We start from the raw sequence: 20597 nt of genomic DNA, 5'->3' as shown, positions 1-20597 counted from the left end.
CGTGTTGACTTCAGGGATAAAGCGCAGGATGTCAGGATCACTGCGGTTTTTTGTTTCGTGTTGACAGGACCAATAATTATGGAGAAATTCACATTCAAATGTTGGAATGAGTTTATCCATCCATTTTCTTCCACTTATCCGGAGCCAGGTCGTGGGGGCAGCAGTCTAAGCAGGGACTCCCAGACTTCCTTCACCCCAGACATGTCCTCCAGTTCCTCTGGGGTGACCCAGAGATGTTCCCAGGCCAGTCCAGAGACATCATCCCTCCACCGTTCAACCGGGGCCTCCTCCCAGTGGGACATGAACACCTCCCGAGGGAGGCGTCCAGGAGGCATCAGAACAGATGCCTGAGCCTCAACTGGCTCCTCTCGATGTGGAGGAGCAGTGGCTCTACCCCGAGCTCCTCCTGTGTGACTGAGCTCCTCACTCTATCTCTAAAGGGCCGTTCACAGCAGAGCGTCAAAGTGTCCAGTTTCTATGTAAAGTCGATGTGGACGCGCGACTAGAGTGTCCTAAGTTTTTGCCTTCGGCGTCAGCGAGGTGCAAATCTGGCGCAGTGCATCTTGAGACTTTTCACATCGACACTCTAGACGCGCGTCCAAGGCGTCAGCGTCAAGAAGTTGAAAATGCTGAACTTTTCGCGTCAGACGCACCACGTCAACCAATCAGGGACGAGTATCCAGAGACGCAGCGACGTTATTATCAGGAAGAAAAACCCGAGAGCCAGAGCGAGAAACACAAACATGAACGGAGAATAAATATATACACCACAATCACCAAGCAGATCGCAAGGACTAAACCAGGACCAGACCAGGACTAAACCAGGACTAAACAAGGACTAGACCGAGACTAGGCTGAGACTAGACCGGGACTAAACCAGGACTGATCCAGTGTCATTAGTGGAGTATAAATATAAACACGCCCCAGTCATTGACCCGATCTCCTCCGCTGATGTTTTATGTCATGAAAACACTCAAGTCTCTCAGTCTGGTCTGACATTGTTTAGGAAAAGACCAGGACCGGGCTCTTGTTTCCAGGGCAACGGACGCACGTCAAGTATTTTTCTCCCGTTCGTTCACGGCATCAAAGACACGCGTCGGGGGCGTCTAAACTCAAATGCAAAAGCCTTAAGGGAGCGTCCCAGACACCCTGCGGAGGAAACTCATTTCGACCACCTGTATCAGGTCTCGTCCTTTGGGTCATTACCCAGGGCTCACAACCACAGGTGAGGGGAGGAACGAAGACGGCAAATCAAGAGCTTCACCTTCAACGGACCGATACAGCGACCGCATCACTGCAGACGCTGCACCGATCCACCTGTCAATCTCACGCTCCATCCTCCCCTCACTCGAGAACAAAACCCCGAGATACTTGACCTCCTCCACTTAAGTCACCATTTGGAATGATTTAATAATAATATAATTAACACCAGTCTATGATTCAGATATTTTTTAAGGCCTGCAGACAATTCACCACTGATGTAAAGGAGAAAAAAGGTTGAAGACCCTTATGTTAGACCAATCACACTGCTCCTCATTTCTCCACAACCTTTTTCTTTTCAACAAGGTGGTCACGGGCAAAGTTTAGGTGTTGAGTCCCTCTCAGACTCTCCAACCTTTCGCATAAACAACTTTTTCTTCTAACTTTTTTTTTTTTTTTTTAACTTAAACCTACCCTAAACTGCATAGTCACACTTGTTTTTTTTTTCCTCTTCATCTCCAGCTCAGCCTTGAAAGGACTTGAAAGCGGCGTTGCGAGTAAAGATTGGGGGGGGGGGGGCACGGGGTTTGCTCGCCTTGCGTCGGCGCGCGGTTAACGGCTGCACGACGAGCGGAGGGCCAGCTGTTATACCTGAGATATGCAAATAACCCGAGACGAGCTTTTGATGTCAATGAAACAGCTTCGCGCTCCATTGAATTCTCTCTTGTGCAGAAAAAAAAAAAAAGCGATCCTGGAACAATAATAATTCGAGCGTGCGGGGAGCATTGTCATACAGGGAGAACTATATTGAAGCTACCGCAAAGAAGTTATAAATGTTGAAAAGTTTAAAGCGTGGGACGCGGGGAGGGGAATAACACAGATTTCAAACTGATTGAGTTCAAAGATGAAAACTTGACTTTAGTGCGACGTACCAAGGACACGTGAAGCTCTTGAAAACACTCTTCATTGTTCTCGTGATAGTGAAAATACATGAAGAAATGAAAGGTTTTGCAGTAAGACGACAGTGACCCAAATGTGGAATGTTTTGAACGACTCCAAGCAAGTTTTCTGTTCGCCTTTGGTTGGTTTGATTTGTAACGATACACAAAAATCACAGTTCAGTGCGTACTTTGGTTTTGAGGTCACGGTTCGGTTCATTTTCGACACAAAATATAAAACCATTTGTGTTTTTATTAAACCAACAATTTGTTTTAACATTAAACAAACGGGAAAATAAAGTAATTGACATTTTTCTGTTGCGCTTTTCCACTTTCAAGGCTCTCGAAACTCTTTACAACAAGGAACCACTCACACGTTCATACACCAGTGAACACGAGGTGGGTTAAGTGTCTTGCCCAAGGACACAACGACAGCATTCTTCTGTATTCATGATGTTTACACCAACCTTCAGATCAGTGGACAAACGCTCAACCAACTGAACTACTGACGCCCAATAATAAATAAAAGCAAAGTGCTGCTTGGTAAAACTAATAAGTTAAATAAAATATTCTCAAATAAGCAACAAATGTATGAAATATTATATAAAAAATAAATTCCTTGTGAACAGTAAACAAAACTTTTCAAAAAGTAAAGCGCAGCACTAACAGTTCCAGCTTGAAGTTTTACTCAATGTTCAGATTTTTTGGCCAGAAAAAACAATTTAAGTGCAGATTTGCTGCAGATACAACGTCCCCAGAGGTTGAAAATACACTTTTGAAAGGCAAAAGTGAGGAACGCGGCGCAACGACTGTAGTTTTGTGAGGATTCACATGGTTTGGAGCGATGTAGTCAAGGAGGGGGGCAATTGCTGTGAAAGCAGCCGCTCTAACTATAAAGCGGGAAACGTTGCCACCAAAACCTTAAACGCTGCCACCAAAACCTTAAACGCTGCCACCAAAACCTTAAACGCTGCCACCAAAACCTTAAACGCTGCCACCAAAACCTTAAACGCTGCCACCAAACCTTAAACGCTGCTTTAAACGCTTTTAAACCTGACAAACTCTGCCACCAAATGAAATTAAAGCTTTAAACGCTGCCACCAAAACCTTAAACGCTGCCACCAAAACCTTAAACGCTGCCACCAATTAAACGCTGCCACCAAAACCTAAAAACCTTAAACACCAAACCTTAAACGCTGCCACAAATAAACGCTGCCTAGAAACTCTGCCACCCAAATCTTAAGCGCAAATAAACGAAATTTGCAAAAACCTTAAACGTGCAGCTGCAAGTTAAACGCTGCCTTGTTAGCTGCTTAGTTTCGACTTGCAAGTCCCCACCTCTGCCAACTGACTTCACATAGAAGAACTGAAAAATTGCCATCCCTCTCTCTGTAACTGCAGCTGTGAGCCTCGCCAGTTTGGTCTTAAAATGTTCGGATTAACTCGCTCTACGTGATCCTGAGGTTTTTATTTCACTATTTTGCCCGTGAATAAATTTCTAGTCCTAATATTGAACTCGGCTCCAAATTTGCTCATATAACTGCTATCCTCATGAGCTTCACTTGACTGGAGCCGAACACTCTGGGAGACTTCACACTCCCTTAGTGCACCTGTAGTAGAGGAAATTCTTGGGCCAACAGATAAAATATAATAGTAAATTAGATCTCAATATACGTTTTACTCTTTAAGTACATTTTTGAAAATGACTTTTACTTAAAGGTTGTATAGAGGATTTTTTTAAGGGAAGAGAAATACAGCGACAGTCCTTGTGCGCGTTCAGAATTACTGTTGAAGTTTCCTGTCTAGAAGTAATTCAGCGACCGACGCGTCAGTTTTTAGACCCTTCGTCTGCTTCGGTCGCGCCATCGCTGGACGAGATCTCCAAGAATCACCTCAGTTTGGCTTTGCTCCTTTTCCTCTTCTCTTCTTCTTTCAGCGACCTCAAAAACGGACTTTCTTTTGCAGCGAACCGGTCGTGGATTCTCGTCCGCGTCGCGACAAACTTTGTGCGAAATGTGAGGAAGCGACAGTTCGAAAAAGCCCCTAAGAACCGCAGCGTAAACCACGTAATCCCCGCGCTCCGACAAGTCAATTATACTAGGGAGTTTGATTGACAACCTAACAGCCAATAGAAAATGAGGGAGCCTCGTTTTCTATTGGCTGATGTTTATCTGTCCTCACTACGTCCACAGTTGATAGATTTTCTTTCTTTTTTTTTTTTTTGGTCATCATAATTACAAAGCTGCTGCGTCTCTGTAATGGTATTTTAATCTTTCACTGATAGTTTGAAACAAAAAAAAATCCTCCATACAACCTTTAAGTAGATTTTTCATTTTTTTAATGTATTTTTTTCTTCAGTACCTGTACAGATTTTTTTCATGGAGATTTTAATGCTTTGCCTGAAATGTTCCACAGTAGCATTGAATTTTCTTTAATTCAATTCAATAACAGGTGTTTTTATTGCTTAAATAAACACAAACAGGGTCGCCTTTCCACAGATCTGATGTGTAACTTGGCTTGGTGGTACATTTCATTAAAAGAATAACTTTTTTATGCAGAACAGTTCTACTAAACAAACGTACTTACATGTTAAAAAAAAAAAAAAAAAAAAAGGTGGGCTAAGCTCCCAAATCCTTCTAATTCCAGTTAAATAATGAGTCGTCTAATTACATTTTGGGTCTGTTAATATCACTGACCCATGAATCCACCGAACAATTAACCCACAGCTCCAGCGCCGTTTAAACGAGAGTCGAGCCGAAGATTGAATTCATCTAATTAAAAAGGACTTAATGATTAAAAGTGAGGAATCAGGAGGGGGACCACGCCTCGACCGCCTTCTCCCGCTCGTCTGCAGAAAACCACAGCTCCGCCACACCTCCAATTACCCACCAGGCCTATTTATACACAGACCGATCCCAACGCAGACGACGCTCTTTTCTCTCTCCTGTTCGTCTTTCAGCCTGAAGATCCTGAATCGACGGAGACAGAGCCCACATCCACAGTCTCAACCCAGCCTCTACATCGTCTAAATATCTTTATCTTAACTCTTTCGCCCTTGGACGCCTACGAGGTACAACCCATTAGGGATGGGGATGATTAATCGATAATTGATCATTAAGAATTTCATTGATTACGTTAATTTTAATCGACAAACCGAATGTATGTTGCTGTGTGTATCGTGACCAAACAGGTGTGTACATGTGTCTCTGCATCAGAAGGAGCGAGACACAAACAGTGGGTCAGTCTGTAACGAACCGAAGCACAAATGTGGATTTAACGATGATTTTGTACAAGAAATTCCACACTTTCCGTTGCGTTCAGGGACAAGTGTGAGTCCATGTGCACAGTGTATAAAGCAGCACATATGTTTCTGTGTCCAGTGGGAAAAAGTTTTTCCAGGTGAGAGTCGCTCAATGTGGATGACGAGGCCCCGCCCCCCTCCCCCCGTACGCTGTCCTGGTTTTGACAAACACAAATCTGGTCACACTAACCTGTATTCACCTGAGTCATGTCTTTTAATCCGACAGAAGTTGAACCACATCAGCGACACAAGAGCTGGAGTTTTATCTTCACTTAGTTTATGCAAATTAGTGATGTGGTTTTAAGTTTCGTTTCTGTGAGAGTTGAACAAAACTGAATTAAACACATTATAATGTCAAACGGGCTGATGTGGCTCTAGAGTCGTTACGGTTTATATGTCGTAAAGTTGAATTTATTTATGCAGGTTAGTAGTGCAGATAGTAATAATAATGATGATCATTTTAATATAAAAACGTTAATGATTAATCGATAATCGATCGATTAGGAAAATTTCATCGAATGCCCATCCCTACAACCCATACATATATGACCAGGCCTACCCATAGAGCATAATTTCATAAAAGAAAACAGACTTCCACGAGTGATTATAAATGATTTTCACACTAGGACACAGACATATTTGGTATTTCTGGAAACCTTCAACTCTGAACTCTTCATTTCTGGATGTTTAAATGTGATTCAACTCATTTACAGGTGTATAACAGCTCACTGAACATGTGAGTTTACCTGGTCAGGTGCAAAATCGAAAACAAAAAACTACATTCAGCATTTGATATATACAGGTTCTCAGTACTATATTCATAAAAAAATACAAATACACTTTGTCAAAGTATGTAAACAGATTTCATATCACATACAGTATAGCCAAGTGTTCACCTGTTTTTACCTGTTGTTCACCTAATTTGTGTTTTCCATTTAACTTATTCAACAAATTTAACTTATTTAAATTATTCAACTTATTTAACTCATTTAACTTATTCAACTTATTTAACTTATTCAACTTATTTAACTTATTCAACTTTTTTTTAACTTATTCAACTTATTTAACTTATTCAACTTATTCAACTTATTTTTAACTTATTCAACTTTTTAAACTTAATTTTAACTTATTCAAACTTATTTAACTTATTCAACTTATTTTAAACTTATTTCAACTTATTTAACTTATTCAACTTATTCAACTTATTAACTTTTCAACTAATTTAACTTATTTTAACTTATTCAACTCCTTTAACTTATTATAATATAATAATATAATAATATAATAATAAAACTCTTCCCCGTCAGAGGGGGTCCAGTATTTGTCATCTTGGTTTCTTTCTCGTGTGCAGAGCTCCACATAAAGGTTTTTTTCTGTAGCGATTCTGTTATACATCTCATCTTGGAAAAAAAAAGACTGAAATATTTCAAAGGACTCGCCTGAGCAACATCCAGATTTCGGGGCGATTTTGGTTCATAATCGAGTATAAAGTCCCGGATAATTTGTTGGGACATCGCAGAAAGTCCGTCTCTATCGCTGTTTTCCACTTTATAATCAACTTCATCATCACTTTGAAATCTATAAAAGTCACTTTCTCTAAACTTATCCATAAAACACGCCCGCTCCTCATTATTTCTAAAACTGTGCGCCGCAATCTTTCCACTGCTCGTGTTTCATGTTGTGTTTTTTTCCAGAAACTACAATCGTCACTACTTAGATTAACTTCGGAAAAAAATCTGCGAAAACATATCCTTGAATCCTATTGGTCAGCCAAGTGTGGGTTGTAGTGGCCCCGACCTATCGCAGCCTCTGTTTACCGAATCGTTTCTAAAGGTCGTCAAATCACGTCTTTAGTGAAACAGCGGAGGTGTCAGAACACGTCATTAAAGGTTGTATAGAGGATTTTCCAAGGAACGAGAAATCCAGCGACTGTTTGTCCTTTTTCAAATGTTGCGCATGCGTGAAACCCCCCCCTCCCCTACAGCTCCTACGTAGAAACGCCTCCTCCCTCCTCCTCCTTTACGCCAGAAACAGGTTTGTTTACAGCCGGTGCTGCACATGACTTGTAAACAACTAACTACAGTGTTGGTTAGGCAAGACGGAGAAGTGAGGAGCGGGGGGAGCGGGTGTGCGGAGATTTCGTTCGCGGACGAGAAGTGAGGAGCAGGGAGAAGAGCGGTTCGGGCAGTGGGGACAGGAGCAGGAAAGGGGTGCAGAGAAGGTTGCGCGGAGATTCAGTGCGAATGAACTAGCTACAACACGCAGCAGCAAGCGGACTCTTTCTTTGCCTTGAAAATTACGTTTTCAGACATAGGATATCGCTTTCGTGTCCTGAAAAACGTTTGTCTAGCTCTTGGAAATAAAGTACGTTTTCATTAATAAGCAGAAGTTTCCTGTCCAGGAGTAATTTGTGGACCAGTGGTTCAGTCTTTAGACCCTGCGTCTGCTTCAGTCGCGCCATCGCTGGAATGAATCTACAAGAATCACCTTAGTTTGGCTTCGCTGCTTTTCCCCTTGTCTTCTTCTTTCAGCGACCTCAAAAACGGACTTTCTTTTGCGGCGAACTGCTCCTGGATTCTTGTCGCCATTGCAACAAACTTTGTGCGAACTGCGAAACTGCGAGGAAGATATAGGTCAAAAAAAAGCCGCTACGAACTGTTGCGTTGGTGGAGTAAACAGCGTCTGTGCGTCTTGCGTCTGTGGACTGTGTGACAGTCGTACGTAAACCACGTACCGGCGGCGCAGGCAAGTCAGTTACGCTAGAAACGTAGGGAGTTTGATTGACAGCCTGTCAGCTCACAGATAACGAGGCAGTGTCGTTATCTATTGGCAAATGTTTAGCCCCACCACGTCCAGAGTTGATGAATTTTTATTCTCTTTTTTTTGGTCATCATAATTACAAGGCTACTGCATCTCTATAATCTATCATTGACAACTTGAAACAAAAAAAAATCCTCCATACAACCTTTAAGGACTCAAGGGCGGTCGTCAAACGTCGTCTTCATGGGTGAAAGAGTTAAAGCATTTCTGTGGCGTTGTCCTTGCTGGTGAAATATTCGTATCTTTCATAGCGCCCATTAGAATCAAAACAAGTTTGAGATTCCACCAGTGAAGTCTGACCTGTCCTCCAACTCACATTTTAACTACAGCGATTCTCAAACGCCAACAGCTTATTTTCTTTTAGTCGGACAACTTTTTATTAGTGAGTGGTATTTACCCTGACATGTTTCAAGTGAGACGTGTTAAATACAACTCACTAATAAGATGTCTAACGAAAAGTAAAAACTCTGCTTTGTTCTGCTCTTTTTAGAATGTTTTCAGTCTGTCTATTTATTTATTTATTGTTTTTATCTGTTTTATATTGTTAGTACTGCTTTTATGTATTGATTTTATCATTTTTGTTCATTGAGTTTATTATTATTATCATTATTATTATTATTTTACACAGCTGCCTAACTTCTCTCTTCCTTCAGCGTGTCCAGAAGTCCAACTTTTTGTTCGATGGTTTACATCTTCTCAAGCCTTTGTCGGCGCAGAACGTTTCATCGACGTTGTTGGTTTTGTCGGGGAGAAATTTGCAAACATACAGCACTTCAGATTCACACTGAGAGATCCAACATTTATGTCAATTTGGCTGAACACGTTCTGTACTGAACAGGAGACAAACATACGGCCCAGGGGCTGGATCCGGCCCTCCAAGACCTTTAATCTGGCCCTCGGTTGATTTTCTACTAAAATATTTTAATTATATTTTCTATTAAAATCTTGTTAATTTTCTGTGGTGTTTATCACAGCAGCGTCTCCAGCGTCTCTGTACGTGGCCCCTCCCACCAGAGCAGCACAAATGAAGACTTGTCTCTTTCCAAACGCTCTTAAAGGACGATCGTTTTGACTGTTGACCGTGACACCCTCATCAGAAAAATGTCCAACATGAGAAAAGTGGAGCCGAGTGCAGGATTTTACAACAAAAATGGACTTATTCCTATTTACATACAAGTTAATGTTAAAACACTTGTGTTGTTGAAATTGTATTTTTCTTAAAGTTTCAGGTTGTTCATAAATTAAAATATTTGTAAAAGAAAGAGTTCATCAATTAAAAATTTCTGTAATAGATTTGTGTTTCTCTGCACAAATATTTGAACTTATTGTTATTTTTGGGGTTTATATGACATGAGTTTTCTGATCCGGACACTTTGGGATCAAAGTCGGTTGGATACGACGCCTGGAACAAAATGAGTTTGACACCCCTGGTCTACAGTCCCTCAGCCAATCAGGACGCAGGCGGAGGGACACAATGCAAGTTCATACACTGGGCCCAGTCAAGCAGAAGTAAACAACAAGGCCAACAATTCAAGTTACTGCATCAGATATAAAAATGTATTGAACAGATACATATGTACTCTAGTTTATGAAACTGTTGACCTTTTTTCTGTACCATTTTTGGTTCTAAATTACAGACGTTTTAAACAGACCATGTATGAAACATGGAACAAAAATTATTTCCCAAATTTCAAAGACCTGAAAATCATGTAAATAAATGGATGTATTTCATCATATCTTGTGTTATTCCATCTTTGAACTGTTGATGAAGGTACATGATTTTTCAAAAAAAAAAAAGTATTTAAAATGATAAAAATTTGCTTTTATTTTTTTATAGAAATAGTTTCCTTTCATTTTGAAGTAATATTAAAGTATTCAGAAGAAAAAAGCGACAAATGATGTAAAATCCTGCACCTTCTACTTGTTTGTACAATTTTCCCTCCGTTACTTTTCCCTCCGTTACCATGAACTTTCTTCATAAAAAATCTTATGAGTCAAAAAGTAAGAGGTTTTTCAAACCTAATCTTGTACCATATGGTAGAAAACTATATGAAGCAAATATTCAAACCAGTTTGTTAAGGATATGTAAGTGAGAACCAAGAGTTATCACTGTTTGGATTTATTGCCCAAAAAGTGCTGCATATTTCATTCCCTCCGTTACCGAACATGAGTTTTTTTAAATTTTTTGTCAACAACTTGAAAGAATATCACAGGTTTAACTTGACCCTGTTGGAGTGTAACTCTTTCCTACATTCTGATACTTTACTTATTTCAATAGTTCCTCTAGTTTCTGAATAAGAGACATTTGAATGTCAAAAAATCTGCCCCTGTTTCCCTCCGTTACCACTTGACTGTAAAAAAAAAAGGCATGTAAAACTGCCCTAAAAAAAATCTGCGAAACAGCGAGACCACGAAAGGTGAACCGCGATATAGCGAGGGACGACTGTACATCAAATATCTTTGCATCTGTAGAACCTGCTGCTGTGAACCTCGTCATTTTGGTCTTAAAATGTTCATATTAACCAACTCTACATGATCCTGGGCTTTTTATTTCACCTTTTTCTCTGTAAATCAGTTCCAGTGTAAATATTTGCTCTTATAACTGCTCGTTCCACACTCACCGAGCTGCGAGGCGTGCAGACCCTGACTGTTCCTCCTCCTGTGGGTCTCGGTGGGCGGCTCCCAGGCCTCACAGCCCTGCTCCCCGTTGGCCGCCTGGACGCTGTGAGTCCACTCCCCCGAGCCGACCGAGCTCACCCAAACGTCCTGCTGCTGCTGGGGGGTCCGCGGCGCCTTGGGGCTGTGCGGGGTCTGCGGCGTCCGGTGCCCGCTCCTCTCCCTCGGGTTGGGAGGGGGCGGGGTCAGCAGCAGCGGGAGGGGCTTCAGTTCTTGCCGCTGCAGCGCGAGGTCCAGGAGCGGCTTGGGGAGCGGTTCCGACGTGGAGAAGGTTATCAGGTCGTCCACTACGGGAGGGTCGGCGGCGACGGCGAGGGCGGCGGGGGCGGGGGGTCTCGGGAGCGTGATGTCCGGCTCGGAGGGGGTGCGCTCGCCGAGGGAGGGGGGTTGCTGCGGGGGGGCACGGGAGGGGGCATGTCCAGAGCGCGACCCAGAGCCACGGAGGCCAACAGGGAGCCGCCGCCCACCAGCGCCTGATGGGTGCTCTTGAGAAACCCGCCCAGGAAGCTCCTCTCTGGGTGCGGGGAGCCAGCGGGTGAGGACCCCCCGCCGTCGCTGCTCGAGTCGCCCTGAGGTAGAGGCAGGCGCAGGCTGTCTTTGGACGAAGAGCCTGCAACAGAAAGGTTTCATCAGTGTTTTAAAATTCTTAATTTGAATATTCACAATTTTAGGCAAATTAGATCATCATTGCCAGAAAATGCAGCTAAAATGTTTCTCCACAGCAGGATTTTCTCTCATATTGAACACTGCATAACTGGTCACTGACAAACATGACAACCTTAAAAATAATAGAATCACTTTTTTAAAAAAGCGTTAAAGATATTTGATAGTAAATCTTTATCGTTTCATCATTGTCTCATACTACAGAAGTATAATATCGTAAAAATGTAAACTCTCCTGCTCAGTCTACAAAGTGTTAAATGGACTCGCTCCAGCAGCTCTGGGTGAGTTCATTAAGCCCAAGTCCAGCTCTAGTGGTCGGGGAACAAGAGCCTCGACCAGAGACGACTGTGCAAAACTCTATAGAAGAACAACTTTCAGTCAACAGGTGTGATCAGTCAAGGAACAGAAATCTGGAACAACATCCAGCTGCTAGAAGAGTCTCCACCACATTCACTTCATTTAAAACTAATCTGAAACGACGGCTTAAGAGAAACCAGATCTGTAACCACTAATGTTCTGCTCCTGTGTAAATGTCAGTGTTGTGTGTCATGCTTGTGTGTTTGTCTATTGTGACACGTTTTATGTTCTTATGTTTTATGTCTCTGTCTCTCTGACCTGCCAGGGACGACAGATGAAAAGTACCTTCGGGCTAATTCTGGTGTATTTACAAGTATATGTTCATGAATATGCATTGTCCCTTTTAAATAAAAAAAAAAAAAAATGTTTTTATCATTAATTCTTTCATGTTTATAGATGATTTTTTAAATTTTTCAGTACAGTGACCAGTTTTTAAAATAAAAAACTGGGACATGCCGTGTTTTTTCAATGGTTGGTAATGATAAAATTGTGAAACGAATGCGTAATTAAGGAAAATTGTTACACAGAGACCATTTATGACGAACATGTGAGTCAGTATAGTCACATTTTCTTTGTGTTTTGGTCATTTTTAAGCAGATTTTCCATATTTTACCAAACCAAATGACAATGTATCCCTCTCGTCACTGTTGGCAGGGATCAATTTGGTCAAAAATAGGGACACATGGGGCATTTCTTGTATGAAACTGGGACAAATCACTAGTTTTGGATAAATCTGCTGGGACAGGGGACACAGGGCTCAAAGCTGGGACTGTCCTGAGTAAATGCAAGCTCTCTAACGGTTTATTTTACTCATAAAATGTCTAATCTTCTTTTATTTTGTTTTCTTTGCTCGCACTTTCGCCTCACAGCAAGAAGGTTCTGGGTTTGGCGTCTGTCCCTGTGTCTGGGTGGGTTTCCTTCAAATACTCTGGCGCACAACAGGTCAAATCCTCCAGCGAAGCTCGTCCTGATCAAGACTAGTTCAAGATCTGGAGGTGGGTCCCTCTCATAGACTGGACAGAGCAACCCCAAGAGCTGGTCTTTAAAATGTTCGTAATAACCCACTCCACATCATCCTGGGGTTTTTATTTTGCTATTTTGTCCATAAATTAATTCCTATTCCTAATTATGGAATTCGCTCTAACAACTGCCAGACCCACTGCTTTTAACAGGTTGTCCCAGCGGCATTAACTCTTTCCCCCCTGGACTTGTACTAGGAACAACCCATACATATGTTACTAGGGCTACACCCATAGAGCATAACTGCATAAAAGAAAACAGACTTCCACGAGTGATTTCAGGGCAATTTTGGTTCATAATCGAGTATAAAGCCCGGATAGTTTGTTCGGATATCGCAGGACTCCACACAGATGCATCAGCGTCTTACCTTCTCCCCGAAAGTCTGTCGCTATCGCTGTTTTCCACTTTATAATCAACTTCAACATCACTTTGAAATCTATAAAAGTCACTTTCTCTAAACTTATCCATAAAATACGTCCGCTCCTCATTATGTCTAAAACTGTGCGCCGCGATCTTTCCATTGCTCGTGTTTCGTGTTGTGTTTTTTCCGGAAGCTACCATCGTCACTATTTCGATTAACTTTTATATTTAACTCTTTCTATCTTGAGGTTCATGAACACAAAATACTCAAACCATCCTGTCAGTGTCACATTTCAGACGCAGAGCTGGTCCTGGTTTGGTCCTGGTTCGGCAAGACACTCCCAAATTGCTTAGTATCACTGTGTGTGTGTGTGTGTGTGTGTGTGTGCTGGCATCCATCAGCCTCATCGGTCTGTTACAAAAGATCTTCTAACCACAGGAAATACTTCACTAATGGTCATGAAATAATAACCTCCTAAAATCTGTTCCGTGTTTTTGATCCCAGACTTTTTTTTTTTTTGGAGAGAGGAGGAGGAGAGAAAAGTCCTCGGCGCATGTTTTATTCAGGGGCGTGTCGTTCAGATCGCGGCCCGGTGCCAGAGTGAGTTATAACGGCGGGTAAAAGCGAGCGGCCGTGATGTGGTCTCACCGTTCTGGGCGGGCGGAGGCGTGGGCGTCTGGGGTCGGTACGTCTCGAAATCGTCCTTGGACTCCCGGTTCTCGTTGCTGTCGGACTCCAGCAGCTTGGCCCGCATCGACAAACTGGAAAAACAGAACAGAGATGGAGCGTCATGACGTTTATAGGAGTGAAAGTCGAGAAAACGCATCTTTTAGAGGATTATTTTAGCATCTGACGACAAAAACAACAACACGGAAAGAAGTTTTGAAGGCATGATTATCGCAAAGACGACTGTTCTGATTGAAAGGAAGGCCACAACAATCCGTGTGTCATTCGTTTATTTGCTTTTCAAAATAAAACCAAAAATAAGAAAATGATAAAACAACTATTTTCTTCATTATTTGTCTCCAAAATCAAAATGAATGATTGGTTTTTTTCAGTTTTTGATTTTGGAAAAAGCGGATAACGACCATTTCCCGTTTAGGTGACTTAAAAACTGTGACACCGGACTGAACCAGGACTGAACCAGGACTAAAACAGGTCCGGGACGGAGACAAGGACTTAGACCAGGACCAAGACCGGGAACAGGACCAGGACTGAGACTAGGACCAAACTGGGACTGAAAACAGGTTAGTCATGGTTTAGTTCAGGTTTAGTTCAGGTTTAGTTCAGGTTTAGTCTAGGTTCGGTCCCGGTTCGGTCCCGGTTCGGTTCTGGTGTCCTGGTTCAGTCCTGGTTCAGTCCTGGTTCAATTTGGCATCGCAGTTTAAGTTTGTTTTTTTTTTTTGTTTTTTTTTTTTTTTTCCATTTTTCATTTAAACACAAAATCGAAAAACATTATCTGTTTTATTCATTTTGGTTTTGGAGACAAATAATAAAGAAAATAGTTGTTTTTTTTCATTTTCTTATTTTTGGTTTTATTTTGAAAAACAAATGAAAGAATGATACACGGATTCACAACACCTCTGTTTCAACAAACGGTTAAATATAATGTCTTGTTTGCAGTTGTAGGGAGTATTATCTGTTACATAAGGGTGAGTTGTTGTGCAGTTGTAGGGAGTATTATAGTATGATGTATCTCTCACTGTTTAGGCCTGAAATTGGTAAAGTTTTTTTATTTTGTAATTTCAGAAAGAAAAATGAGCCTCACATGAGTCTTTCATTTGTGTTGCCAGATTCAAAGCTGAAATCCAGTTGGTTTAAACCTAAAATGCGTCTCTGATCTGTGTGGTCACTGATGTTGACCCCGTCTATAGACCCAGAAGGAGAAAACCGTGGATGTGTCGTCTATCTGTGCTGGCGGCCCAGGATCGTTTTGCTTTGTCTGAAATATTTCAAAGTGTGGAATTAAAAATATCTGTCTCCCTGAAGACAAACAGGCGACACCACCAGAGCCAGAGCCAGATTTTTATATAAACTACTCACTTTTTTTGGAATAAATAAAAATAATTTGACATATCCCTTTGACTCTTTTTAGCTGGACAATTTGGAGCTGGGTGATATGGGGAATTTTAAAAAAAAAAAAAATTATTTCTACACACTACAGTTTTTATTTTGTGTCAATACGACCAATAATTCTGGAGATATTCACATTAAAGTTTGGAAAGAGTTGAGGCCTTAAGTTTCACTTAGTTTGGTCCTGGTTTAGACCTGGTTTAGACCTGGTTTAGACCTGGTTTAGAACTGGTTTAGTCCTGGTTTTGACCTGGTTATTCCTTGTTTTAGTTTAGTTCTGGTTTAGACCTGGTTTAGACCTGATTTAGACCTGATTTAGACCTGATTTAGACCTGGTTTCGAGCTGGTTTAGACCTGGTTATTCCTTGTTTTAGTTTGGTTCTGGTTTTGACCTGGTTTTGACCTTGTTTTAATCTGGTTTAGACCTAGTCTAGACCTGGATTAGTGCTGGTTTAGAACTGATTTAGACCTGGTTTCGTCCTGGTTTAGTCCTGGTTCAGACCTGGTTTAGACCTGGTTTAGGCCTGGTTCAGTTCTGGTTTAGACCTGGTTTCGTCCTGGTTTTGACCTGGTTATTCCTTGTCTTAATTTGGTTCTGGTTTAGACCTGGTTTAGACCTGGTTTAGACCTGATTTTGACCTGGTTTAGAGCTGGATTAGATCTGGATTAATCCTGGTTTAGTCCTGGTTTTAGTTTAGCCCATTTTATCACAAAAATCCCTGTCTTGTGTTCTTTATTTCACGTCTTCTGCACTTTTCTTCTTTCATATACAAACTGTTTCAGATTCTCAGAAAAAGTCGGTTTGTTTTTAGCCGATTTGTTTTTATTCGGTTTGTTTTTAGTTTTGTTTTGTTTTTATTCGGTTTGTTTTTATTCGGTTTGTTTTTATTCGGTTTGTTTTTAGCCGATTTGTTTTTATTCGGTTTGTTTTTAGTTGTTTTGTTTTTATTCGGTTTGTTTTTATTCGGTTTGTTTTTATTCGGTTTGTTTTTATTCGGTTTGTTTTCAGTCGGTTTGTTTTTATTCGGTTTGTTTTCAGTCGGTTTGTTTTTAGTCTGTTTTTTTGTTTTCAGTCGGTTTGTTTTCAGTCAGTTTGTTTTTAGTCAGTTTGTTTTTAGTCGGTTTGTTTTTAGTTGGTTTGTTTTTAGTCTATTTTTTTGTTTTCAGTCAATTTGTTTTTAGTCTGTTTGTATTTAGTTTGTTTGTTTTCAGTCGGGTTTTTTTTAGTCGGTTTGTTTTCAGTCGGTTTGTTTTCAGTCTGTTTTTTTGTTTTCAGTCGGTTTGTTTTTAGTCTGTTTCTTTTCAGTCTGTTTGTTTTTAGTTTGTTTGTTTTTAGTCGGTTTGTTTGTTTTCAGTCGGTTTGTTTTCAGTCGGTCTGTTTTCAGTCGGTTTGTTTTTAGTTTGTTTGTTTTTAGTCGTTTTGTTTTCAGTCGGTTTGTTTTCAGTCGGTTTGTTTTTAGTCTGTTTGTTTTTAGTCTGTTTGTTTTTAGTTTGTTTGTTTTCAGTCGGTTTGTTTTTAGTCGGTTTGTTTTTAGTCAGTTTGTTTTCAGTCGGTTTGTTTTTAGTCGGTTTGTTTTCAGTCGGTTTGTTTTTAGTCTGTTTTTTTTTTCAGTCGGTTTGTTTTTAGTCTGTTTGTTTTCAGTCGGTTTGTTTTTAGTCTGTTTGTTTTCAGTCGGTTTGTTTTTAGTCTGTTTGTTTTCAGTCGGTTTGTTTTTCCCTGACAGGACGTGATCTTCAGTTCGTGATTCTTTTGGTTTGTTTTTAGTTTGTTTGTTTTTATTCGGTTTGTTTTTAGTCTGTTTTTTTGTTTTCAGTCGGTTTGTTTTCAGTCTGTTTGTTTTTAGTCGTTTTGTTTTTAGTCGGTCTGTTTTCAGTCGGTTTGTTTTCAGTCGGTTTGTTTTTAGTCGGTTTGTTTTTAGTTTGTTTTGTTTTCAGTCGGTTTGTTTTCAGTCGGTTTGTTTTCAGTCGGTTTTGTTTTTCAGTCGGTTTGTTTTCAGTCGGTTTGTTTTTAGTTTGTTTGTTTTCAGTCGGTTTGTTTTCAGTCGGTTTGTTTTCAGTCGTTTGTTTTCAGTCGGTTTGTTTTTAGTCGGTTTGTTTTCAGTCGGTTTGTTTTTAGTCTGTTTTTTTGTTTTCAGTCGGTTTGTTTTTAGTGTATTTTTGTTTTCAGTCGGTTTGTTTTCAGTCAGTTTGTTTTTAGTCTGTTTTTAGTTGGTTTGTTTTTAGTCTATTTTTTTGTTTTCAGTCAATTTGTTTTTAGTCTGTTTGTATTTAGTTTGTTTGTTTTCAGTCGGGTTTTTTTTAGTCAGTTTGTTTTCAGTCGGTTTGTTTTCAGTCGGTTTGTTTTCAGTCTGTTTTTTTGTTTTCAGTCGGTTTGTTTTTAGTCTGTTTCTTTTCAGTCTGTTTGTTTTTAGTTTGTTTGTTTTTAGTCGGTTTGTTTTTAGTCTGTTTTCAGTCGATTTGTTTTTAGTCTGTTTGTTTTTAGTCGGTTTGTTTTCAGTCGGTTTGTTTTTAGTCGGTTTGTTTTCAGTCGGTTTGTTTTTAGTCGGTTTGTTTTTAGTCGGTTTGTTTTTAGTCGGTTTGTTTTCAGTCGGTTTGTTTTCAGTCGGTTTGTTTTTAGTCTGTTTGTTTTTCAGTCGGTTTGTTTTTAGTCGGTTTGTTTTTCCCTGACAGGACGTGATCTTTCAGTTCGTGATTCTTTTGGTTTGTTTTTAGTTTGTTTGTTTTCAGTGGGTTTGTTTTCAGTGGGTTTTGTTTTCAGTGGGTTTGTTTTTAGTCGGTTTGTTTTTAGTCGGTTTGTTTTTCAGTCGGTTTGTTTTTTCAGTCCGGTTTGTTTTTAGTCTGTTTTGTTTTTAGTCGATTTGTTTTTCCCTGACAGGACGTGATCTTCAGTTCGTGATTCTTTTGGTTGGTTTTTAGTTTGTTTGTTTTTAGTTTTGTTTTGTTTTCAGTCGGTTTGTTTTTCAGTTTTTTGTCTGTTTTCAGTCGGTTTGTTTTTCCCTGACAGGACGTGATCTTCAGTTCGTGATTCTTTTGGTTGGTTTTTCGTACCTGCTCTCCTGCGGACTGAGGCGCAGGACCTTGGGGCTCTTGGGGCTCTTGGGGCTCTGGGGCCTCCAGTGGGGCCCCAGCCTCAGCTCTCCGTTGGCCTGTTTGAGCGACGGCGTCTCCAGGGACAAGACGGGACTCATGAAGCCGCCCATGCTGTGGTCGCTCGGAGACACTGCAGACACAGAGACACGAGGTCAAAATATAAACTAAATATTTACATGGAAACACGAGAAAATACAGAAACAGGGCAAAACTGCAAGAAGAAAAAATCCAATATTTATGACAAGTTTTTAAAAAAATATATATATAAAGAGCCACAGTATGTAAGTTTTTGTAAAAATTACTAGGTTTTCTGTGTGTGTTTTTTTTTTTTTTTTTTCATTGTAGTTGTTAGTTTGGTCCTGGTTTAGTCCCTGTCTTAGTTTGGTTCTGGTTTAAACCTGGTTTAGACCTGATTTAGTCCTGGTTTTGACCTGGTTTAGTCCTGGTTTAGTCTTGGTCTTAGTCTGGTCTTAGTTTAGTCCTGATTTAGTCCTGGTTTAGTCCTAGTTTAGTCTTGGATTTAGACCTGTTTAGTCCTGGTTTTGTCCTGGCCTTAGTTTAGACCTGGTTTAGACCTGGTTTAGACCTGGTTTAGACCTGGTTTAGTCCTGGTTTAGTCCTGGTCTTAATTTGGTCCTGGTTTAGACCTGGTTTAGTCCTGGTCTTAATTTGGTCCTGGTTTAGACCTGGTTTAGACCTGGTTTAGACACATTTTGTCCTGGTTTACTCCTGGTTTAGTCCTGGTTTAATCCTGGTTTAGTCCTGGTTTAATCCTGGTTTTGTCCTGGTTTAGTCCTGGTTTAGTCCTGGTTTAGTCCTGGTTTAGTCGTTTTTTTTGTTTTGTTTTTTTTTTTTCATTGTGCCAAAAAAACGATTATGGTCCCTTGCTGTGAGTGGGTCTAATCAAATATATGATTAAAATTAGCACCGTTTATTTAGATTTAGGTTTTAAGTTGATTTTTTTTTCCCGTGGGCTGAAAATCTTAAACTAAACTAAAAATCTTCCCCCACAGTGCGTCATTCTTCCCCCAGTCCTGCTCCGTTCACTGTTTTTATCTGAGCTCTTTAGTAAAACTCGTACACAGGATTGATTTTACATTATGTACATTGTAAACCGCGATATTGATTTAAAACAACTTAATAATAAAACAAGTCCATCGACGTCCTGCCAAAGAACTGCACGACCGATTCTCTGCCCTTTCATTTCAAAATCAAAATAGTGAACATGATCTTTTAAACAAAAGGCGCAGATGATCACAAATAATCATAATAGTCTCACCAGAACTTAACCGAACGCTGGAGCTGTGTGAAAGAGATACTAAAATTCCATGACTTTTGACCTGGATAAGGACGTTTTCAGTTTCCATGACTTTTCCGGGACGTCCATGACCGTGGGAACCCTGATGAATGATCATGAGTCAGTGCTGGTGCAGCCTCTGCAGCTCAGGGAGTGAATTCTGGAGGTTCTGAGTTTATACTGACAATGAGAATGAGAAAAATGTACGGATGTGTTTGTTTTTTATCTGCAACTTTAGACAATAATAACTCAGGTTCTGTGTTATTCACCGTACGCCCACTGTCAACAGTGCGACGTACTCACTATGGTACAAATAAAACATATAGACATAGAAAGAACATAGAAAAATATAATATTAGGACATGTTTGTCCTAATAAATCTCACATTTTGCAAGTAAGACGATGTGCGGGATGTTTCTCTATGTTCTTGGGCTGCTCCCTCTCCTCCAACACACCCGCCTCAAGTAACTCATGTGCAAAGTTCTCATTCTTTTATATCGTACAAATGAAAAAAAATAAATAAATCTGTGGATCACACTCGTGAGACACAGATATTTTTTTGCATATCCGCAGGAAACAGTGGATCTGATCCACAGGTCTCATAGAGCAGACGTCTCAAACTCAGGCCCGGGACCCACAAGATCATATCAAATCTGTATTAGCTGCCCGTGGGCTACAGATCGACTATAGAGACGTTATTTATTTAAAATGTTGTTAATATTTTATATTCTGTTTGTTCTGGATTCAATGTTTAAGAAAAACTATTATTAAAAACTTATTTTAATAAGAAAAGGTTTAACA

At 40.4% G+C, this 20597-nt stretch overlaps 1 protein-coding gene across 1 annotated transcript in view; it reads right to left on the bottom strand.

The window, feature by feature from the left end:
- The window catches only part of LOC110173792 (mitogen-activated protein kinase kinase kinase 11), a 180597-nt gene that overhangs the window by 6583 nt on the left and 153417 nt on the right, over positions 1-20597 (bottom strand). The window contains 4 exon segments of the mRNA XM_055156533.1: positions 10881-11306; positions 11309-11545; positions 13985-14097; positions 18458-18629. Of these exon segments, the coding sequence (XP_055012508.1) occupies positions 10881-11306; positions 11309-11545; positions 13985-14097; positions 18458-18629 (948 nt within the window).

This window comes from Boleophthalmus pectinirostris, unplaced genomic scaffold, assembly GCF_026225935.1.
Source record: "Boleophthalmus pectinirostris isolate CB_2022bp ecotype Guang Dong unplaced genomic scaffold, ASM2622593v1 HiC_scaffold_20, whole genome shotgun sequence".
Lineage (NCBI taxonomy): Eukaryota > Metazoa > Chordata > Actinopteri > Gobiiformes > Gobiidae > Boleophthalmus > Boleophthalmus pectinirostris.
The sequence above is the reverse complement of the archived record's forward strand: the minus strand, read 5'-3'. Positions and strand labels throughout refer to the sequence as shown.